General features: G+C 40.0%; 1 protein-coding gene across 1 annotated transcript; it reads right to left on the bottom strand.

Annotated features, from left to right (window-relative positions):
* Positions 1–455: 455 nt before the first annotated feature.
* LOC117408742 (M-phase inducer phosphatase 1-like) lies at positions 456–13,990 on the bottom strand. The gene is made up of 15 exons (XM_034014012.3): positions 13,293–13,990; positions 12,112–12,191; positions 11,795–11,846; positions 6,424–6,465; positions 5,691–5,727; positions 5,251–5,358; positions 4,960–5,085; positions 4,551–4,685; positions 4,187–4,267; positions 3,901–4,092; positions 3,438–3,536; positions 3,194–3,256; positions 2,946–3,044; positions 2,276–2,521; positions 456–1,724 (listed from the first exon to the last, which is right to left on the bottom strand). The coding sequence occupies exons 1-15, from the start codon at positions 13,493–13,495 to the stop codon at positions 1,584–1,586; spliced, it is 1,704 nt and encodes a 567-aa protein (XP_033869903.1). The 5' UTR covers positions 13,496–13,990; the 3' UTR covers positions 456–1,583.
* Between the last annotated feature and the right edge of the window lie 4,580 nt (positions 13,991–18,570).

Here is an 18,570-nt window from a genome sequence, read left to right as displayed (position 1 = left end):
TTCGGTAGCGAGTGCAATCACGTATCCTCCAATCCATAACTGACACATCATCTACTCCTTTCTGGGTGGCCGACTTCGACTGACCCTGGAATGAACTGCCAAACCATCCAGTCCGGGGAACACTGTTCCTGTTATAGAGCGGCCTCACAGGTCACAGCAAACTTTTAAAACACACACAGAACATGGGGGGGGGGGGGGTGGTAAATGGGCTTTAAAAGTTTAAGAAACACTCTAAAAGTTTACACTTGGATAAAATGTTGATCCTATTGCTATCCCTACCTTGTCCACCAATTTGGTTGTCATATCATATGGATTTATTATGGCAGTGAAATAACTTAAGTTAAAGCAACTAAACTACATTTACTGTAGGTAATGCATTTCATAGAACTGGATATCAGAAGTGTGGGGGAGGGGGGGGGGGGGGGGGGGATCAAAGAACAAATGCTGCAAACAGATTGAGTGTAGTTGTTTATTTCTCCACCGCCAATACAGGTGCAGTTTTATGCAAATTACAAGTTGTTCTTTCCATACAGAACTCAGTATTGAATCTGCGCATCCATACAAAACACACAATTGAGTCGGTTACACAGCAAATACATGAACCACAATTATACTTCCACAGATGATCCCATCCTCAAATTCCAAACATTTGCTTTAAAAAGAAATAGAAGTTCAAATCCGGCAAGTTTTAACCCATCGGTAGTGATGCACAATGCAAAGGCAAATTTGCCGACCAGCAGCTTTAGACAGTTAAAAAGCCTTTTGGCTTACATTTTTAGTACTGCATTTCTTTTTGGCTTAAGAATCCAGCATTGCCAAGTTTTTGTGCATTTAGAGTTTTACCTGCAATTATTCTACCTTCAAAAGTGGCAAGTGTTTGGATGTTGATTTAGGGAGAAGAATCAAAATATCATAAAACTCACTTCGAGGCTCCTAGTCATAAATCCAAAAAGACCAAACTTAACGGAGGCAAGCTTTTTTTGTTGTTTGTTTTTAAAACCATGATTGCTCTAAATACTACATGGCTTCACACCAAGAGCAAAAGGAATGACACTTAATTACAACACTGTAACTTTTAAACTTGGATATAAAAGGATTTCAACAATTAAAAAAAAAAAATAAAAATAAGTGCTTGAATTTAGATGAATAGGAACACGGGCTGGGCAGGGCAGTGGCTTCTCTTGAATGTTTAGGTTGGGGCTGGTTTCCATCCTGTATGACTGCAGTTTATCCTGAGCCTATTCTTTTAAAAATTGTTTTAGTTTAAAATGGGGATTCATAAAATAAAAGTACTGCCAACTGTATGTGCTGAGAAGTTATTGGAAATTACTCAATGCATATAGGTCACATGCACTAACTGGAGCAGGCTTCAGTTTGGGGGGGGGGGTTAGGGAGGAGGAGAAATGGAGAGAAGAGAGAAGAAAACGGTGCTACAACACAGCTGGGATGTAGTGTTGTCAGATACAGAAACATGTAGCTGAAGGGGAGGGGGGGGGGGGCAGCAGCAGCAGCTGCAGAATTAATTTAGTGCATCAGTGGAACCAGCCCAACCCATTTAAAATTCCAATAGAGGTTTTGAAAACTCAGAGCTTCTTGAGCCGGCTGTACAGGTCCCTCTTGCTCCTCTCGCCCGCCCAGGTGCGGCTCTTGAGACGGAACTTGCGCAGGTCCTCTTTGAAATCCTCGTGGTGCATCGGCCTGTAGCTCTGCGGCCTGCATTGATTCTGCATAGGGAGGGGAACAGGGGATTTGTTAAATTAGATTACTGCGGCAGTGTTAATTTCTAGTGTATCAATTTGTTCAATCTAGTCGCACTACTTACAGGATGTGCAAAACTGCCAGTTTTAAAATTCTTCTATAGCACGTGCCTTTTAGTGTGTGTACGGAATATTGGGTAGGCAAGGAGGGGGATAAATTCCTCCATACCAGAAATCACGTGGGAATGTGGCTGAAGCGGTACATTGAATAAATGATGAATTAGGCTCCAGTCATAGGTGTATAAAAAGTGTGATCATGGTTGTTTAGAAGAAATGTTGGTGCTAGAGGTGAAGGTGGATTGCTGTGCTGTGGTCCTGTGTTACATTTGTACGTTTTGTAGACCTTTTTGTTTTGGCCCTCGTGTCTATTTGTTAATGTGTCTTGTTTCTTAAATGTGTGCAACATCGCTTCACTGCAGCTACCTTGCCTCAGAGTCTCTTTTCCTGCCAGTAACAGTGTGGCCGTGATGCTACCCTGTCACAGCACCCCACTGTGAATCCAATTCCTTAAGGTTTACCTGGAATTTGGGGAAGAACTCTTTGTATCCACCCTTAAGGATGTAGAGCTCAGGGTAGTACAGGTTTGGGTACAAGTTAATCATCCGGTCTTTCTCTCGCACAAAACGGCACATGCGTGGGCCTCGCTCCGAGGAGAACTCGCAGTGGAAGACGAGCAGCACGCGCTTCCCCAGGGTGCAGGGGGTGATGGGCTGCTTCAGGAGGTAATCCTCCACCTGCTCTTCCATATGCAGGTTCACGGCTCCCTGGAACAAGCAAGGTCAGCAAAGGAGAGAAGGAGAAAGGAGAGGAGAGGAGAGGGAGGCAAGGTTTTACTTCAAGGTCAATTATATTATTTACTACCTACTTATGCTGTCTGTGCAAGTACCACGAGGATTTCATTAAATTACATTTTCTATTGTCAAACAGAGTGAACACAAAAACCCTTTGTGGATTGGAACTTTCAGGACACTGCATGGCACACCAGGGGAGACTTCAGTTTTGATACAGCAAAGTTGCCTCAAACTTGGTCTCCCAGTCTCAGAGAACCCAGATTTCAAGTGGCTTTGTGTTCCCACAATTTTTGGACAGCATTGTCAATAAATCAAATCTGTGGTTAACAGTTGTAAAAACTCTATAACCAAGTTCACTACTCCTGTACAGTTAGTATTGCAAGAGCCATTGCATTACCTCAATGTGCCCTCCTTCAAACTCATAGGGATAGCGGCAATCAATGATCACAATGCGTTCTACCAGGTCATCAAATTTCCCAGTCAGAGCTGCCATCATCTGGAGAGAGAGAGAGAGAGAGAGAGAGAGAGAGAGAGAGAGAGAGAGAGAGAGAGAGAGAGAGAGAGAGAGAGAGAGAGAGCGCAAGATGGTAAAAATAAGATTCCTTTACTACATCCAACAAGACATGTTACTTATAAGTTACTCACCATTTCAGAAGTGATGTATTTCAGATCTTGGTGCTTCCCTTCCACTGTAGGCAGAACAAAGGGCTGCAAGAGAAGAGAAAGGAACACCGATATGAGCCATTTCCTGGACAAACATGACTCATTTCAAAAGAGGATCTTGCTGCAGCCACAAGACAAGAGAAATGGAAACCAGATATGTATCTATGAAAGGGAACTTTGTGCAAGTACTGGGTTTTAGTATTACTATATACTTTGGGTGTTTTACCTTGGTGAAGTCACCAATCAGCTCCTTGATATCATTGTCCAGCAGCAACTCAATCTCAACCTCACAGAACGACTTGGACCTCTGAAGGAACCGAGACTTCTGCAGGAAGAAACAGGATTCAGTCAGAAGCAGCTTGGGCAACATGAAATTTGATTGAAGAAACTTCATTTGTAAAACACCCATTAAACAAATCACAGAAATAGAGCAATTGATAACAGCTTTATATACCAAGTTATCCAGCACCCAGTCCTAGGTGTGAAACTGTTTATCCCTCTAATGTTGCACAAACAACTCTGATTGTTAAACCTACTTCAGTGTGATTTATTCATGCTCCAATAAATTGAGATCAGTTCAGAGCAAATTTACCAGCGGCCTGGTTGTTCACCTGATCATTTCAATAAAATAACCAAGATCTCAAAACTAGTCACACCATAAGAATTGTTTGACTGCAAGGAGTACTGACAACAGCTTGTGCCTCTTCATCCTCCTCTTCCTCCCTGGCCACAGACCCCGCCAGGCTCTTCCTTCTCTTGATCTTCACAGGGGAATACTCATCTCTTGGTCTCTCTGGCCTCTTCAAGGCTGGCCGGGTGGCCGAGCAAGGCAGTGAGGGCGAGCGGAAAAGAGTGCGGGGACGGCTGCGGATGAGTAGCGCCTGGACAGAGAAACAAAAACGCTGAAATTTCAGTATTTACAGAGCTTATTAATGCTCCAGAAACATTGTATCCAACTAGGGAAACTGAACTTACACAGTCAGGGTCTTCCTCCTTCTTGCGAACCAGTGGAGCAGTCAACAGACTGGCCATTCCAGTGGGCACATCTGCATCATTCTGAAGAAAAAAAAAAGGCAATTTTGTCCAAAAACACATCTCATGTATTTCAATTTGTGAAAGGCAATTAGTTTTGATCAATATCCCCACTAAATGCATATGATGCATTTATTCATGTGTATGCCACTTGTGCACATGAGTGACAGTTGTTTTAATTCATCTTGTATGCAAGCTACAGAATTAATCATGCAAGCTACAGAATTAATCATGCAGATTGAGAGTTTGCCTTTGGCACATTAGAACGCCTTGGATGTTAGCCCAGTTTATAGCTTTTCTGCCTTACCTCTACATCGTCATCCATAATGTCTAGGAATCCATCGTCATCCTCGTCATTAAAGGAGCAGGTTAACGAGGATCGCCGGAGGAGCACAGGACTGTTGTCATCAACGGGATACTTGTGTTCCACAGAAGGCGAGAACTGCAAGGAATACAGAAATTGTTTAAACCATTTAAAAATTAGCAAATTGTACCGAGAGGAGGAAAACCCTGCAAGGTTATTTCAAGACCTAGAGCAGTTCATGACTGCAACATCAAGCAAGATTGAGACTAGATGTAGCTACTCGCAAGTTATGCAGATACCGGGTCTTAATTTGTCACAAAATCTGAAGTCCTAAAGGGTTTTTCTTGCATTCTGCTGTGAAATGGTTAAACAAAAAAAAAAAAAAAAAAGACTGGGGGTGGGTGTTACATACCATGAGAGCAGGGGCAGAATTGGGCCGCAGGGCAAACGCTTCCTTGCCCTCTCCTCCGTGGAAGGTGCGCAGCCGGCAGCGAGACACTGGCCGAGTCGGTTTCTTGAACTCAAACCCCTCCTGCATCTGCAGAAGACAACTACAGGTTAGGATTTTCTTCACTTTGAACTGTCCATTCAAAATACTGCTCCCTTGCAACAGGGACTGCTCATCAGGAGCGGCTTTAACACTTCACTTGCAAGATTAGATACCCAATCTTAGATACCAAGAAACCGTCTTCAATTTACTTACATTCTCCTTGTTGCCTCTGGAGACTTCATTGCTTCGAACCCCAAAGACTCTGAAATCTGGGGAGTCAGAATCTTTGCCTTTGAGAGCGGGGCTGGAGCCCAACGTCACCTGCAAGACATGAGCACGTTATGAAACGCACAAGAGATGCCATTACAGGACCAGGAACTGGGGGGGGGTTAATTGGTTGTATGCAATTCACCATATAACGATAATCCAATAGTCAAATGTTGCATCCCTTATGTGGATTGATGGATTTGAAAACTAAAAATCAGGTCCACTTGATAGTATGGTAAAGAATGAGAGTAACTGCTATTTTAAGAATCTGTTTGCAAACTGAGCAAAACAGGAAGACTGAAGAACTTGAGAGGGTGACCAAAACACTTAACAGGAAGTAGGGCGTAATTCTGAAGGAAGCTGGAATGTTAATGAATAGAACTTACCGGGAGGGAGTTTATTCTTCTGATTGGGGCCTTGTTGCTGGAGGAAGAGAATTAAACAAAAACACAGGACACCGGTTTAATTTGAGAGCACACCAAAATTTAATTGATTAACTTGTTAGCCCAGCTGTGTTAAAGGAGAAAGACTCAGGCTGCCGCAACCCAGCACATTTGACAGGAGAGCGGGTGTCTTGTTTGAAACCTGACCCCACTCAGGCTCACACGTTCTACACTGCAGCATGTAACCACACCATGGAATCATCTGGCACAGAGCTACACACAGCCTTTCACAAGCAGGATTATGAGGGCCCTTCTGCCGTTTATGCTCATTCATAAAAGGAGGAGAGGGGGCAGACTCAATTGTAAAAGTTTAGACAGCCCTGAGGCAGCAGGCTCCCTCTCAATGAAGTACACACAAGGATTTAATTTTCACCCCAGAACAACTCATGTATGCATTCTACATGTATATCAAAAGAAAGCAAGCAATACACAAATGTTATTTGGTATGTTTAGAAGTTTGAGCAGGTTTAAAAGTACTTTTTTGTAGTTATACATGGTATACGAGAAGGGGTATGTAAACTGTATGGTTGGATCACCTTTGGCAGTGAAGTGCTAATAAGGTTCTAAACGCCCAACCACCAAGCAGCTAAATACACTGACCCACCCTTGTATGTGGGGGATAGGTATGAAAAATAAACAAAAAAAAAAAAAAAAAAAAAGGCGGCAATATACTTACTCCTTGATCACTTTGCCGGACTCCAAGATGGCTCTCTCAAACCTACAATAATAAAAAGTAGTGACAAGTCAGGACGTGGATGTGTGTTACAGACTTTACATTCAATCATTTACAACTCAAATTGTATGGTTTCCAAGGCGGCATTTGACATTATATAAAAAGAAAGATTTTATCCAGGCTGGACCACTAAAGGGGTAGACAAAGCGGGAACTTTAGACAAGCAGAAGAAAGACCCAGCACAAAAGGGGGGTCCCCTCTGCACCCAAGCCAATTGTGTTGTCAATTAGACCCTGACCCAGATACAGACAAGAGCCAGCAAAATAATAAAAAGCAAGCCGTGGCCAGCCACAGAACTCAATTAAACAAACAGCAACAAGAGGCTGGGCCCCTTTATAAAAGGTCAGCAAAGCCTGATCTCATTCTATAGTAACCCTTAGTTGCATAGCTCTAGCCCACCTGTATGCAAATCAGGCTTTTTGTGTATATAAAAAAAAAAAAAAAAAAAAAAAAGGGTGCCATTAGCCTGCCTTGTCTAATCCTGAGGCATCACACCAACCCCCCACAGCATGAGACTTTTGTTACAGCATCAATATTAATGTGGAAAGGGGGACAAGTGTGGCCTTCACACTACAGGGGGCTAGGTTGCGCTTGGCTCATTCGGGCAGAAAGCTGCAAGGTCTCTACTGAGCACGTGTATTAGAGAAAGCAATCCCCTCCCAACTGAATTTATTAAAAAAGGGACAGATGGAGAGCGTGCCAAGTCTCAGTAACTTATTAAAATTGAGTCTATTGATAAGCACTTGAGGCTGCACTGGATTGCAAACTGTAGCATACCTTCCAGACAACTGTGCAGTCAAACTCAAGTCCGAGCCCTACATGGCATAACAATGGGGTGTTAAAGAATTTGTAGAGCAGATGTCATTTTGTCCAAGAAGAACAATTTGATTTGCCAGCCAGGTTAAAATGTACCAAGTTCAGTCACAATGTTTAAAGTAAGCCCATCTGGTTCAAAGAATACCCATTTAGGTGAACTGTCAAATTTACTTTAAAATTGTCATTTTTTCCCCAGTGGAAGGGCATCTGTTGAGACTCCATTTAAGAATTATAAATCAGATTTATTACAGAAAGGATGATTGCCCTTTAAAAAGGTGTTGCTGTTTTACCATAAAAATGCAAAACGATTCAATCAAGTCTGCAGGGAAAATTGAAATAAGCCACCAAGTTCTGGGTCAACATCCCTCCTGTATTACATAGTATGCATTCCAGGCTAAAAAAACCTGGGGTGCATTCAATAGGCAGAGCGCTATGTGGCGCTTTCTATTAACGACCTGCACGCCGAGAGTGCGTCGTAACTTCAGCTAACATTATGGAGGTGCTTACTCAGTGGGCATTTCAAAATGGCACAATACCAGTGCGTCGACTGTGGTATAATTTCCACACATACTAGGCTTTGACCAACATATATGTGTGCATTATTTTCTGGTTAAAATTAACAATTATTTGACTTTCCTTTTAAACAAAAGTGAATCTGCAGCATCGCATGCAACATTCAAAAGGATTACTTTAACTGCATTTAAAAAAACAAACAAAAACAAATAGCAATGTGTTAAAAGGTGAACTATATGTATTTTTATTTTATTTATTTTTTTAATAGTTTTGCTATTTCTGCAAGATTATGCTTTACAGTCTATCTCGGCTGAAAAAGCACAGCAGTATAGGCTACACCAAAAACTTTAAATCCTTTTCTTTTGTGGCAGAAAGGGGACATTAGAATGAGAACTTAACTAAAATTAAGTACTTTTGCAGTGTTGCATTTCTATCTAACCAAGATTTACTATAAGAATCATATTGGAGAGAATGCAGAAGGTTGCAAAACAAAAGCAGATAACTGCTGAAGTCATTCACAGATGTATTCAAAGAATCAGTTTCTTTGGAAAGTTTATTTGCTGTATGAAAAAAAATGTTACTGGTTAAATTGTTGAAAACATAAATTGTTGTATTTTTGGAAAGTTTATTTTGCTGTACAACAATACTTACATGCAATAGAAACATCTTAATTGCAAGGATAAACTGCACTGTAGCCACCTTTAAATAAAACATGCAATATGCAACAATCACAGACTGTTGAACAATGCACTCAACGTAGTTTTCAATCCGTACAGGACTCTTGCATGTGTTAGAATTCACTGCCGCTAAAGCCATGGTGTTGGCACTCTAAGCAAGTGCAATAGAGGCATTGTGCAGAAAATCTGCCGTTTAATCTTCCAGAAATTCTTCCAAGATCGCTAGTGCTGTGTTTCACGTCATCTTGAAAGTTCTCTCTCCGTAACACACCATTCAATAAAAGTTAACTTGTTACATAGCGCCACGGCAGAACGCTCTGCCTATTGAACGCAGCACTGGCATAACACATCCACATGCCAGCCTTCAAGAGCCAGATAAGGTGCAAACAGAACAGTTATGTTTGTTCTTTACCCAAATCATTTCTCAAAGATAACATGCTGGCACGTATGGAGAGGAGTCAGAGTGCTGTAGATAAGAGGTGCAAAGGTCTCACTGCAAACCCATGGAATGAAAGCTTTAAAACAAAGTTCCAGGATGTGGGTTTTAAACTCACTTAGTAAATTTGTGTCAGGTTTAAAAGTGGATGGGTTGTGGGGACAGCGACAAAATTAAAATGAATCTGAGAAGACAATGTCAAAAACCAACAAAACAGGAAAACATGTGTACGTGCTACTCAAACTTGCCCAGTGGTTTGACCCGAGCTCTGGAGCACGCACTATGCAACCCACCCCGTTTGAGCGGAATATAAGGCATATTGCTCTGTTGTACAAGTAGTAATGTCATCCTAATCAGGAGCAAGACCATTCCTACTAATCGAGTGCAAACACACTGCCTGTTTTTGTCTACACCATTAGGCCAGAAAGACTTATTGGAAACATTATACCATGCTGCATTTAAAATGTTGCACCTACTGTTTTAAGAAAGACTCAAAAGCCTGCCATCACAGCTAATGACACAATATAACCACATTCCCGAGATCAGCAGTCTTATTACCAGAACAGAAGTAGTGTTGTTAAATGTCAAACCACAGAGCTACGCCCTATATTTAAAAAAAAAAAAACCACTACACACACTTCAGTAACCAGCAAAGGAAACAAAATATATGTGCATGTAGTAATTGACACATTTATCTACACAGCAATTAAGGAATTTAATAAAAAAGGTTTGCCTGATGCTCCCGATTGTTGAAGTCTACAGAAAGAGCTTACACAATAACCTTCTTCTAGAATCAAGGTTAGAAACTAACAACTGTGGTACTAGTACGAGGGGTGCACCGATAAGTCGGTAGCCTATCGGCATTGCACTGATATAAGGGAAAAGAAACAGGCGATCTGTAGTTTTTGTTATTTTAGCCGATTATGTTTGGTCAGACGCGCTTACTAAAACTGCCACAAAAACACTACTCATTTTCTCAGTGCTGTGTAACATACGATCAAAATGCAGTAAATACGTCTCAGAATAGCGGCGTTTGGATTTTGTTTTTTAAATATCTGAAGACAATAGTTGGGCTGCATTTCTAAGCAGTGTATGCTTAAAATAAGAATTTAAAGAACGTTGTTGTACAGTATAGGTCAAAGTTATAATACGCAAGGTTTGACAGCAAGTGGCTATTAAATGTCACATCATATATTTTTTCTACCGAAGTGTTTTTACTAGTAGAATTGCAAAGTTATTTTTGTGTGACTTCTAAAACAAAATGTATAAATGGCTGTCGAGCACACAGTATAATACTACGTTATTCTTTGTATTCATTTTCTGGAGTAAATGCAACAAGTAAACAATACCTATTTGTCATAAATACAACAAGTAATCGATATCTGTTAATTTAACATTTATAATTATAAAACAGTTTAAATATAGGCCCTATGTCTTGTTCTAGTAGTTTACCTGCACTGTCTAATTATCAGTATCGGCCAATATGGGTAGATAACCATTGGCTATTGGAGCACCCCTAACTAGTACCTTTTGAAACTTGCTAGTCCTTATGTAAAAATGTACTAGTCTTTCTGTCAAGTTCCTGAGTCTGAATCAACACCTGTTGAGTTCCCTATAATATTAGGCTTAAATTGTACTTTCCTAAAACAAAATGAACTCAAACTTAGATTTTGGGGTTTTTTTGTATTATATAAGTAAATTAAAAAAAAACAAAAGATACAATCTTAATGCTCATTCCCAGACACACCGATTGGGTTTCTGCATCTGCCTTACCCACATTCCAAAGCCCAATAAAGTCTGTGTAGACAACACCGCTGACACCATAGCACTGCCTCAGCAATGGAAATATCTGTAGAACCGTCCGAGATAACCGACAAATATTTAGCAGTGGCCGTTCTGGTTAACTGGCCTAGACGCAGGGTCCTCGTAATAGCGTGAATACACTCCTGTGCCTGCTTAGAATTTCACATTTTAGTAAAATGAATGAACACTTACTTCAAAAGATGTAATACGCTATGCATTTATTCATCTCTGTGGTTTAAATGTAAATTGAATATGTTAGTAATAAGACAGTTAAGCAATCATCCCTTAAATCTATATAGTTAATTTACACCAATTAAAGACCGACCAAATAAGTTGTGTTCAAGCAATTGGGTTTTCAAAAAATAATTGAAAAGTGAAACAATGCGCGGAAATGACGGTTTTCATACTGTTTTGAGATCTAAAGTACATTGTTTATACAGAGTTCAGTTAAACCACAGCGATGAATTAATGGCACAAGTAATCATATGGACAAAATTCAATGAAACAGACACATTCGTACATCTCAAAATAAAGCAGAATTCAGCATGACAGGGGGAGATGTAGGGAGGTTTCAGTTATCAGGGACTTTTGTAAGCATTTTGAAATGTTTGTTCACCACTGCTGCTACAACCAGTTGCAAAAATTATTGTGGATTGATATGAACTTTCCTTGGGTTTTTTTTCAAATGCAAGCCTTTGAACGCGAGTATATCTGTACACTTAAGCACTCGCCCACAGCAGTGCCGAGACAGACATCAACTAGTCCTCAGTCAAATTTGCCTTGGGTGAAACGGGGCAAAAGTTAGTTCCTAACCCTGTAGATTAATTCAATCCAGCGTGAAAACGTATGTGCTCAGGTTTGAGAATATCCAATTCAAAGCCAGGTCATGAAGTTGGTTTCCAGACCAGCAGACTGCACTCCCATGGATCCCCTCCCCCCACCAGATCCTCAGTAAAACTAAAGTCCACCAGAGAGCATTTATACTAATCCTAAAGCCAAGCTACTAATCAGTGTGAGGCGAATCATCATCACAAGCTAGCAGGAACGAAGAGGCAAAAAGGCAACTTACGTCTCCTCATAATCAATGGGGTCTATGGGGCTTGGAGAATCCAGACATAGACCTGCAAAAAGAAACGAATACTTTAGAATACATCTTAAAGGATTACAGCCCAGCCCCCACCCCATAACAGTTAAGTTAGCAAAGTAGCACTGTGCATAAAGACAAGATCAGATCCAAAGACAAGCCACTTGGTTAACCATGCATTTGGACCAAGTTCCTTTTTTTCACATTGGGAAAAAAAAGCCTCCCAGCAGTGCGACTCCCAGACATACTACAGGCTGGTGGTCACTACCAAAACAGTATAGACATCAAGGTTTGAAGCTAACCTGCATCGGAAGTGTCGGAGGCAAAGGATGGCATCTTGAGCAGCGGGACATTGGTACGTCGCTTCGGGGTGTCACACTGGCTGCAGGACAGAAAGGAGAATGTTCATTAGGCAAGGCGATCAATACAAATCTAGTAATTCACACTATTTAATCCAGAATGGTCAAGCTCTGATACCACAAGTTTGTCAATTTCAAAAGCTAGGTCACACTAATGCACAAGAGGAAACCAAGTCAACGCCCACAGGGTTACTATTAACTGCCACCAAGCCAGGACTTCAGCAAGGCATCCTGCCTGCAACACCCGGGCTTAACCATGGATTATACCAATTTAAGGCTCCCAGCAATACCGATACAATTTGTACAGCTCCATTACAATTTCAAAAGGTGACTGACAGACAGATAGATACAGGCAAAAGGCATGTCTGATTGTCCAATATCAAATCACTTATGCAACAAGGTACATTACACTAGAGGGTTATACAATTGTGATCTGAAGGTAAATATTGTGGATTGATATGAACTTTCCTTGGGAGGCATTATTAGTTACACAGACCCAAGGAAATACAAGCAGACTGGCCTGCTGATTTTGAAACATCTGGCAAACTAACTACTGAAGCCGACTGAAAACTGGTCTGTTTACCAAACACAACAGCGCCCTCAAGCCATTTCAGAAGGTTAAACCAACACCCAATATTTACATGTTACTAGTTTTTGTAGATTCCATAACTGTGCAGACTTCCATTGGCCACTATGCATCTGTCCAGTTAAAGTATGAATACGCCAATAAGCTATTCAATGTGTACTAATGATTTTACTGTACAGTTATTAAGCAATATTAAAATGGTATTTTGTATACCAATACATCCAGAAGTATTGTACATCTCTGCGGTGCAAGAATAATATCGCGAGGTAGTAGGTAGCATCTTCCGTATCTACAAAGATGACTGTACTTTCAAAATTAGATTCCAAAGTGTCATCAGTCCACATGGAAAAGATACGCGGGGAAAGTATAAATCACCAGAGACTTCGACAATATACAAATCCTTAACAAATTGTATATGGACATTTATATGTAGAAAGGTGACCTTTATTTTATTTTTTACTTGAGACTCCTTCTACCGTGGATGTCAAGATATACACGGCCTGACGCTTTTATAGTGGACATTTTAAAAGATTCTTACCTTCCGAGGACAGCTAGGTTGTTCATGTTCAGTGCCAGGTTGGTGACCGGGGAAAGCACAGCTGCAGGCTCCTGAGAAAATCGAGTTTTGACAGAGGCCGAGCTCATGGATCCGATCCCGGGGAGCGATAACGAGGACCTCCCGGAGATACAGTCCGGCCTTCTGCTGGGGCTAAAGTCGGCGAGTACTTCATCAAATTCCATTTTTGGCTCCAAACGCAATCCAGAGACTTACTAATTAATAATATACGACGCTTGTTTCTGGTTTTCAATTGTTTAACTTGTTCTCAATTAACTTATAAATACGATTCCAATTAAAATCAAGGCTATGGTTAAAAAAATAGTAGAAGCAAAAGCCGAACTATGGAATTTAGATACGATTTACAATAAAATAATACACATTAAACTATCATTTTGATTGGTCGAACAATTTATTTAAATATACAAATCGTATATTTAAACCAAAATAACTAACTTCTGGGAACATGCTATAGTTGTTCTTAGCCCTGTCAAAATTAAAATATATTATTATTTGGAGTGTGGTATTTTCCAGGTCAGACAGCAACCTGCCTCCTATTCTTTCTCTGACCACCTTTTGAATCTGAAAATAAAATTGATTGCAGATTCTATTTATGTTCGAAAAATAACAAGGTCACGAGCGCCAATACCACCAGCCAACCAGTGCTGAGCGTAGATCAGCTAGTAGGCGACAGTGGCCAATCAAGCAATTGTTTAATTCTCACTCAAAATCCTGGGGCATTGACCCAATCAGAAAATTATTAGATTGAAATACGACCTAGCAACGGGAATGCCTTAGCCAATCGGAATTGTAATCATGTTGCGCGTCCTTCTAATGTTAACCAATGAGTGTTCAGATAGAAGAAATAGGCGGGGTGAATAGCAAAACAACTTTTTTCCCGCGGAACATTTTAAGCATTCATTACGCCCACATGCATATTCCAGCCAATAAAAACCACGATGCCCAAGCTCTATTCCAAATAGTCCAATTGAATACGAAGTTAGAATTAATTTATAAAACGGAATGTTCTATGTGGCTATGCTTTCTTTTTCAGGGGGAACAACTATTTTAAAATAAATACATCAGCTTTAAATTAAACTAATTTACGAGACTGATAATTTGTATGTATTTTCATTATGTATTATGATTAATAATAATAAAAAAAAATTGAATATGTTACATCTGAAATCTGCAATTTCGAGGCACGGTAGCAACCCAACACCCCCTTCACTGAAATACCACAAACTCCTCAGCGAACAGCTGTCGATTCAAAATGAAGAGGGAGATTTAAATGTGAAACAATACCTAGCAAAAACATTTCCTGTAAAAAAACAAATCTCCAGCCAAATGTTTGTGTGCGACAAAAGGTATTAAAAATAAATTATAATTTATTTATTTATTTATTTAAGAAGGGGGGGGCGTCCTAGTTATTAATAATAAATAAATAAATAAATAATTTAATCACGATGACTAACAGAACATGGATAACGTATGCTACTTTCTTTAAAGTGCTGTTTGTTAAGTGGTATATTTTATTTAAATAACAAAAATGAAATTGTCTTTTAAAAACTATTCAAAATATTCAACACCTCAAGCGGTATACACAAATATAACATGAATTTAATGGTGCATGATTTATGTAACTGAGGCGTCTGCAAATACGAGTTTATTATGCAAGCAACACTAGGGTTGAACTGCATATCACATATGGTATATTCCCTTTGGTCATAAATGTTTTTAACCAAAGGTTGTGTTTTGTTTGTAAAACACAGGACCAAAAAGGAAACGTTGCAACATTAGCGAATCCTATTAATGGCTACATAACTCCACCTTGTTCAATTGTAGTGCTGTAATGTGTAATTCATTGATTTAAATATTTACTGACCACGACAGCTATAATATCATGGTATTTTGAATGCAAGCTATTATTATTTCATGCTTTCTGTACATTACTTTTCTGACCAATGAGCTTAGCAGCCTTATTTAAATTATTAGCTAATGAGAGTTACACAATCAACCTTGTTAAAATGACTCGCTGGGTAAGTCGGTCCTGATAGTGTGAGCCTCTCTCAACTACCACCACTACCACCCACTCAGTTCAGAGTGACACGTATTTCAAAATATCAAACACAGAAAAAAAAAAGGCGCGGAAGCCAGTGTTTAAAACATCTCAGATCATTGTATCTATTATAATTAAAGCAAACCTGTGATACAAAAACATACATAATGTACAGCCAACCACGATCACAATAGTGCGCAAACCTGCACACTCACGTGTCAAGCAGATCTCTATAGCATGACAAATACGTATGGGTTCACTTGAGCTGGATTCTTTTTTTTTTATTTATTTTTTTATTATCTTATGGTGTTCCTTGGAGCTTCATGCAGAAATGTATGGATTAGTTTGCTTATTAATATTAGGTGTTTCAACGTTTTCTAATATACTTTTTTTTTCTATTTCAAGTCAATTTTAACCAAAATGTCACGTTTCCCCCACGAAAATGTATTTAAACATTGTTGTTGGTGTTTATTTATTTTTACCAACCGCTTTTTCAGCTTGTCCTGCTGTAAGTGTAATTGCACAAGAATGTATTTAACGAGGCTTCGTTTTTAGACCCTTCCTGCAATAGTGGGTACTCGTTTTTTTTTAATTGGTTCTCTCCTACTTCTGCACAAAGAAGAAAAGACATACATATTTAGTTCTTACTTAAACTCCTCGAGTTACCCAGACACACAAAGCAAAGCGTTTCATTGAATTATAAATAACGTCATTCTATATATTAATGTGTGTTTTCTTTGTAATGTAGTTTATGATATGTACCGGTATTTATTGTTATTTTAGGGAAATAAACGCTCATCTACTTTGCAAGTGTGACCTTTGTTTACAACTAACAGGTGTCATGGTGTCACTGAAAATAATAATTAGAACATTTAACAATCAATAAGACGATAACGATGGTCGCGTCCTTAGGCTGTTAAACGCTTCGCTAGCTTGATGCCTGCCGTCCAGCGCGATTGTTTTTTTTGGTTTTGTTTTGTTTTTTTGGCATCGTCCCCCTTCCCCCTCCCCTTAACCCCCACTTTGATTTCTGGCAGGAGCCTGTGTCTGGGGAGTGCTTCCACACTCCTCTTTTACAGATTAGGCCCACTCAATGGGACAGCGCCGGGAGCTGGGTGTCAGATAGCATGACGTGACAGGGGGATGACCCGGTAATAATCATTTTTCCTGAACCACACACACAGACTAGACAACACTCGCGACGGAGGTTACTGCACAGCCCCTCCCCCCTCTGCACACGTACAACCTGGTATCCTCTGATCAACATGCACAGATTCCCTACATTTCAGACATGTTTGTTTATTGGTTCTACAAACCAACCCTATAGTTTACCAGTAATCGTTGGTGGGTAGTATGGTATGCCATTTATGTGGTTTAAAAGTTATTTGGGGTTGATTAAAGTAAAATGACAATGGTCAACCCTATCATACTGAGTTGAAACTCTGTATTAACATTGCTTGGGATAAATTATTGGGAGCATATAATTCTTGCGTATGTCACACACATCTTTTGGCATACAAAGTTATTCCACATGGTGTAAAAAAATAATAATTTAAACATATCCTACCACTATGCTAACATTTGCTTATAATGCACATCAGACATCTAATAATTTATTAATTTTATGTAGTACAGTACATCAATAATAACTTGGCCTGAGTTACACTGGGCCACTTTGGTGCTCCCTGGCCGTGGAGCTGATCCATTTTGTTGGTGCTGAGCGGGAAGGATTTCTTTCAAACACAAGCTTCAATGGCACTGCCAGACCTGCCAGAAAGATGAGTCTAATTAACAGCTGCGGCTGTGAGAAAAGCAGGGGTCTTCTGTGGAGACGCTGACAAGATTTAAAGACACGCAGAACACCCTTTAAAGACTGTATCTTCATTCAATAGCTTTCTTTAACGGCTTCTCCTGGGTCAGGGCAGGTTAGGTGGGTGTGTCAAAAATAAGAACATTTGAAAGTTTACAAACGAGAGGAGGCTATTCAGCCCATCTTGCTTGTTTGATTGTTAGTAGCTTATTGATCCCAGAATCTCATCAAGCAGCTTCTTGAAGGATCAACAACATTACTGGGGAGTTGGTTCCAGACCCTCACAATTCTCTGTGGCCACACCCCCACACTTACACTCACACTGGCACTCACCCACAAACTCACACTCACACTTACACTCACACACTGGTTTCTCTATACTCGTTAGATTGTAGAACCCCCTGTTATTATGGCTCAATAAAGCTATTGTCTTCCTTTAAACCAAGCATATTCTGAAAAAAGCGCCAGTAACAAATACAACTTAATTACATTATATTTTTCCAAACCCAGATTTTTGGTCTTCACTTGTTAGATGTTTTTAAAACATAAGAACATCAAAGGATTTAGAAACGAGAGGAGGCCATTCTGTCCATCTAAGCTCCAGTTTCTAGTCGCTGATTGATCTCAAAACTTCAAGTCGGGTCTTAAAGGAATCTGTTCCATATCCTCACCTCTGTGCAAACAATGTTGCTATTAGAAGTTTGAAAAGTTCATTTATTTAAATCAGTGCAGAGTGTAAACTGGCCATATACTTTAGCTTGCAAGTGCAGTCATTCTCTGACAGCATCCCTCCACTAGAGTAGTTAATCACAAACTGGTAAATGCAGTTCAGATTCAACCACTCCTGAAGGCTGGCTGGCTCTTTTGTGTGGCTGTTAAGACCCTCAGTCGCTGTTTCGATGGTCTCAGATTCATGCTCAGCCCTGTTAGTTGATCTCATAGATTGGCTTTAGCCCATGCTTCAGGTTGACTGGGAGTAGAGTGTGATGGGCAGTGTTGTGGGATGCACTGACATTAAGGATTCTGACCCATGTGGGTGACATGAGGTTACAGTACTGTAACCACACCTGCAGACAGGCTTGGGTTGGTTTGCCATGCCTCCTCTACTCTATTGAATTTACATTCATATGAAGTCTGATATTTACCCTGAGAAAAGCTATGGCATGCATGGAGCCTCAGCCCTGCCCTGGAAGGAGCTCTGTCACAGGGGGAAGCAGTTCCGTCTCAACATGACTCTTCAACCATTTTTTAACATTTTGATTCATATTATAAAGATACATATTATTAAAACATTTGTTTTAATGTACATAAACAGACAAATAGTATAGCGTTACACACATATTCACATAGCAGGTGTTTGCACATATATTATATACTATAATATAGCCAAA

The sequence above is a fragment of the Acipenser ruthenus genome, chromosome 2, assembly GCF_902713425.1.
Source record: "Acipenser ruthenus chromosome 2, fAciRut3.2 maternal haplotype, whole genome shotgun sequence".
NCBI classification, from domain to species: Eukaryota; Metazoa; Chordata; class Actinopteri; order Acipenseriformes; family Acipenseridae; genus Acipenser; species Acipenser ruthenus.
This window is presented reverse-complemented; position numbering and strand designations above follow the sequence as displayed.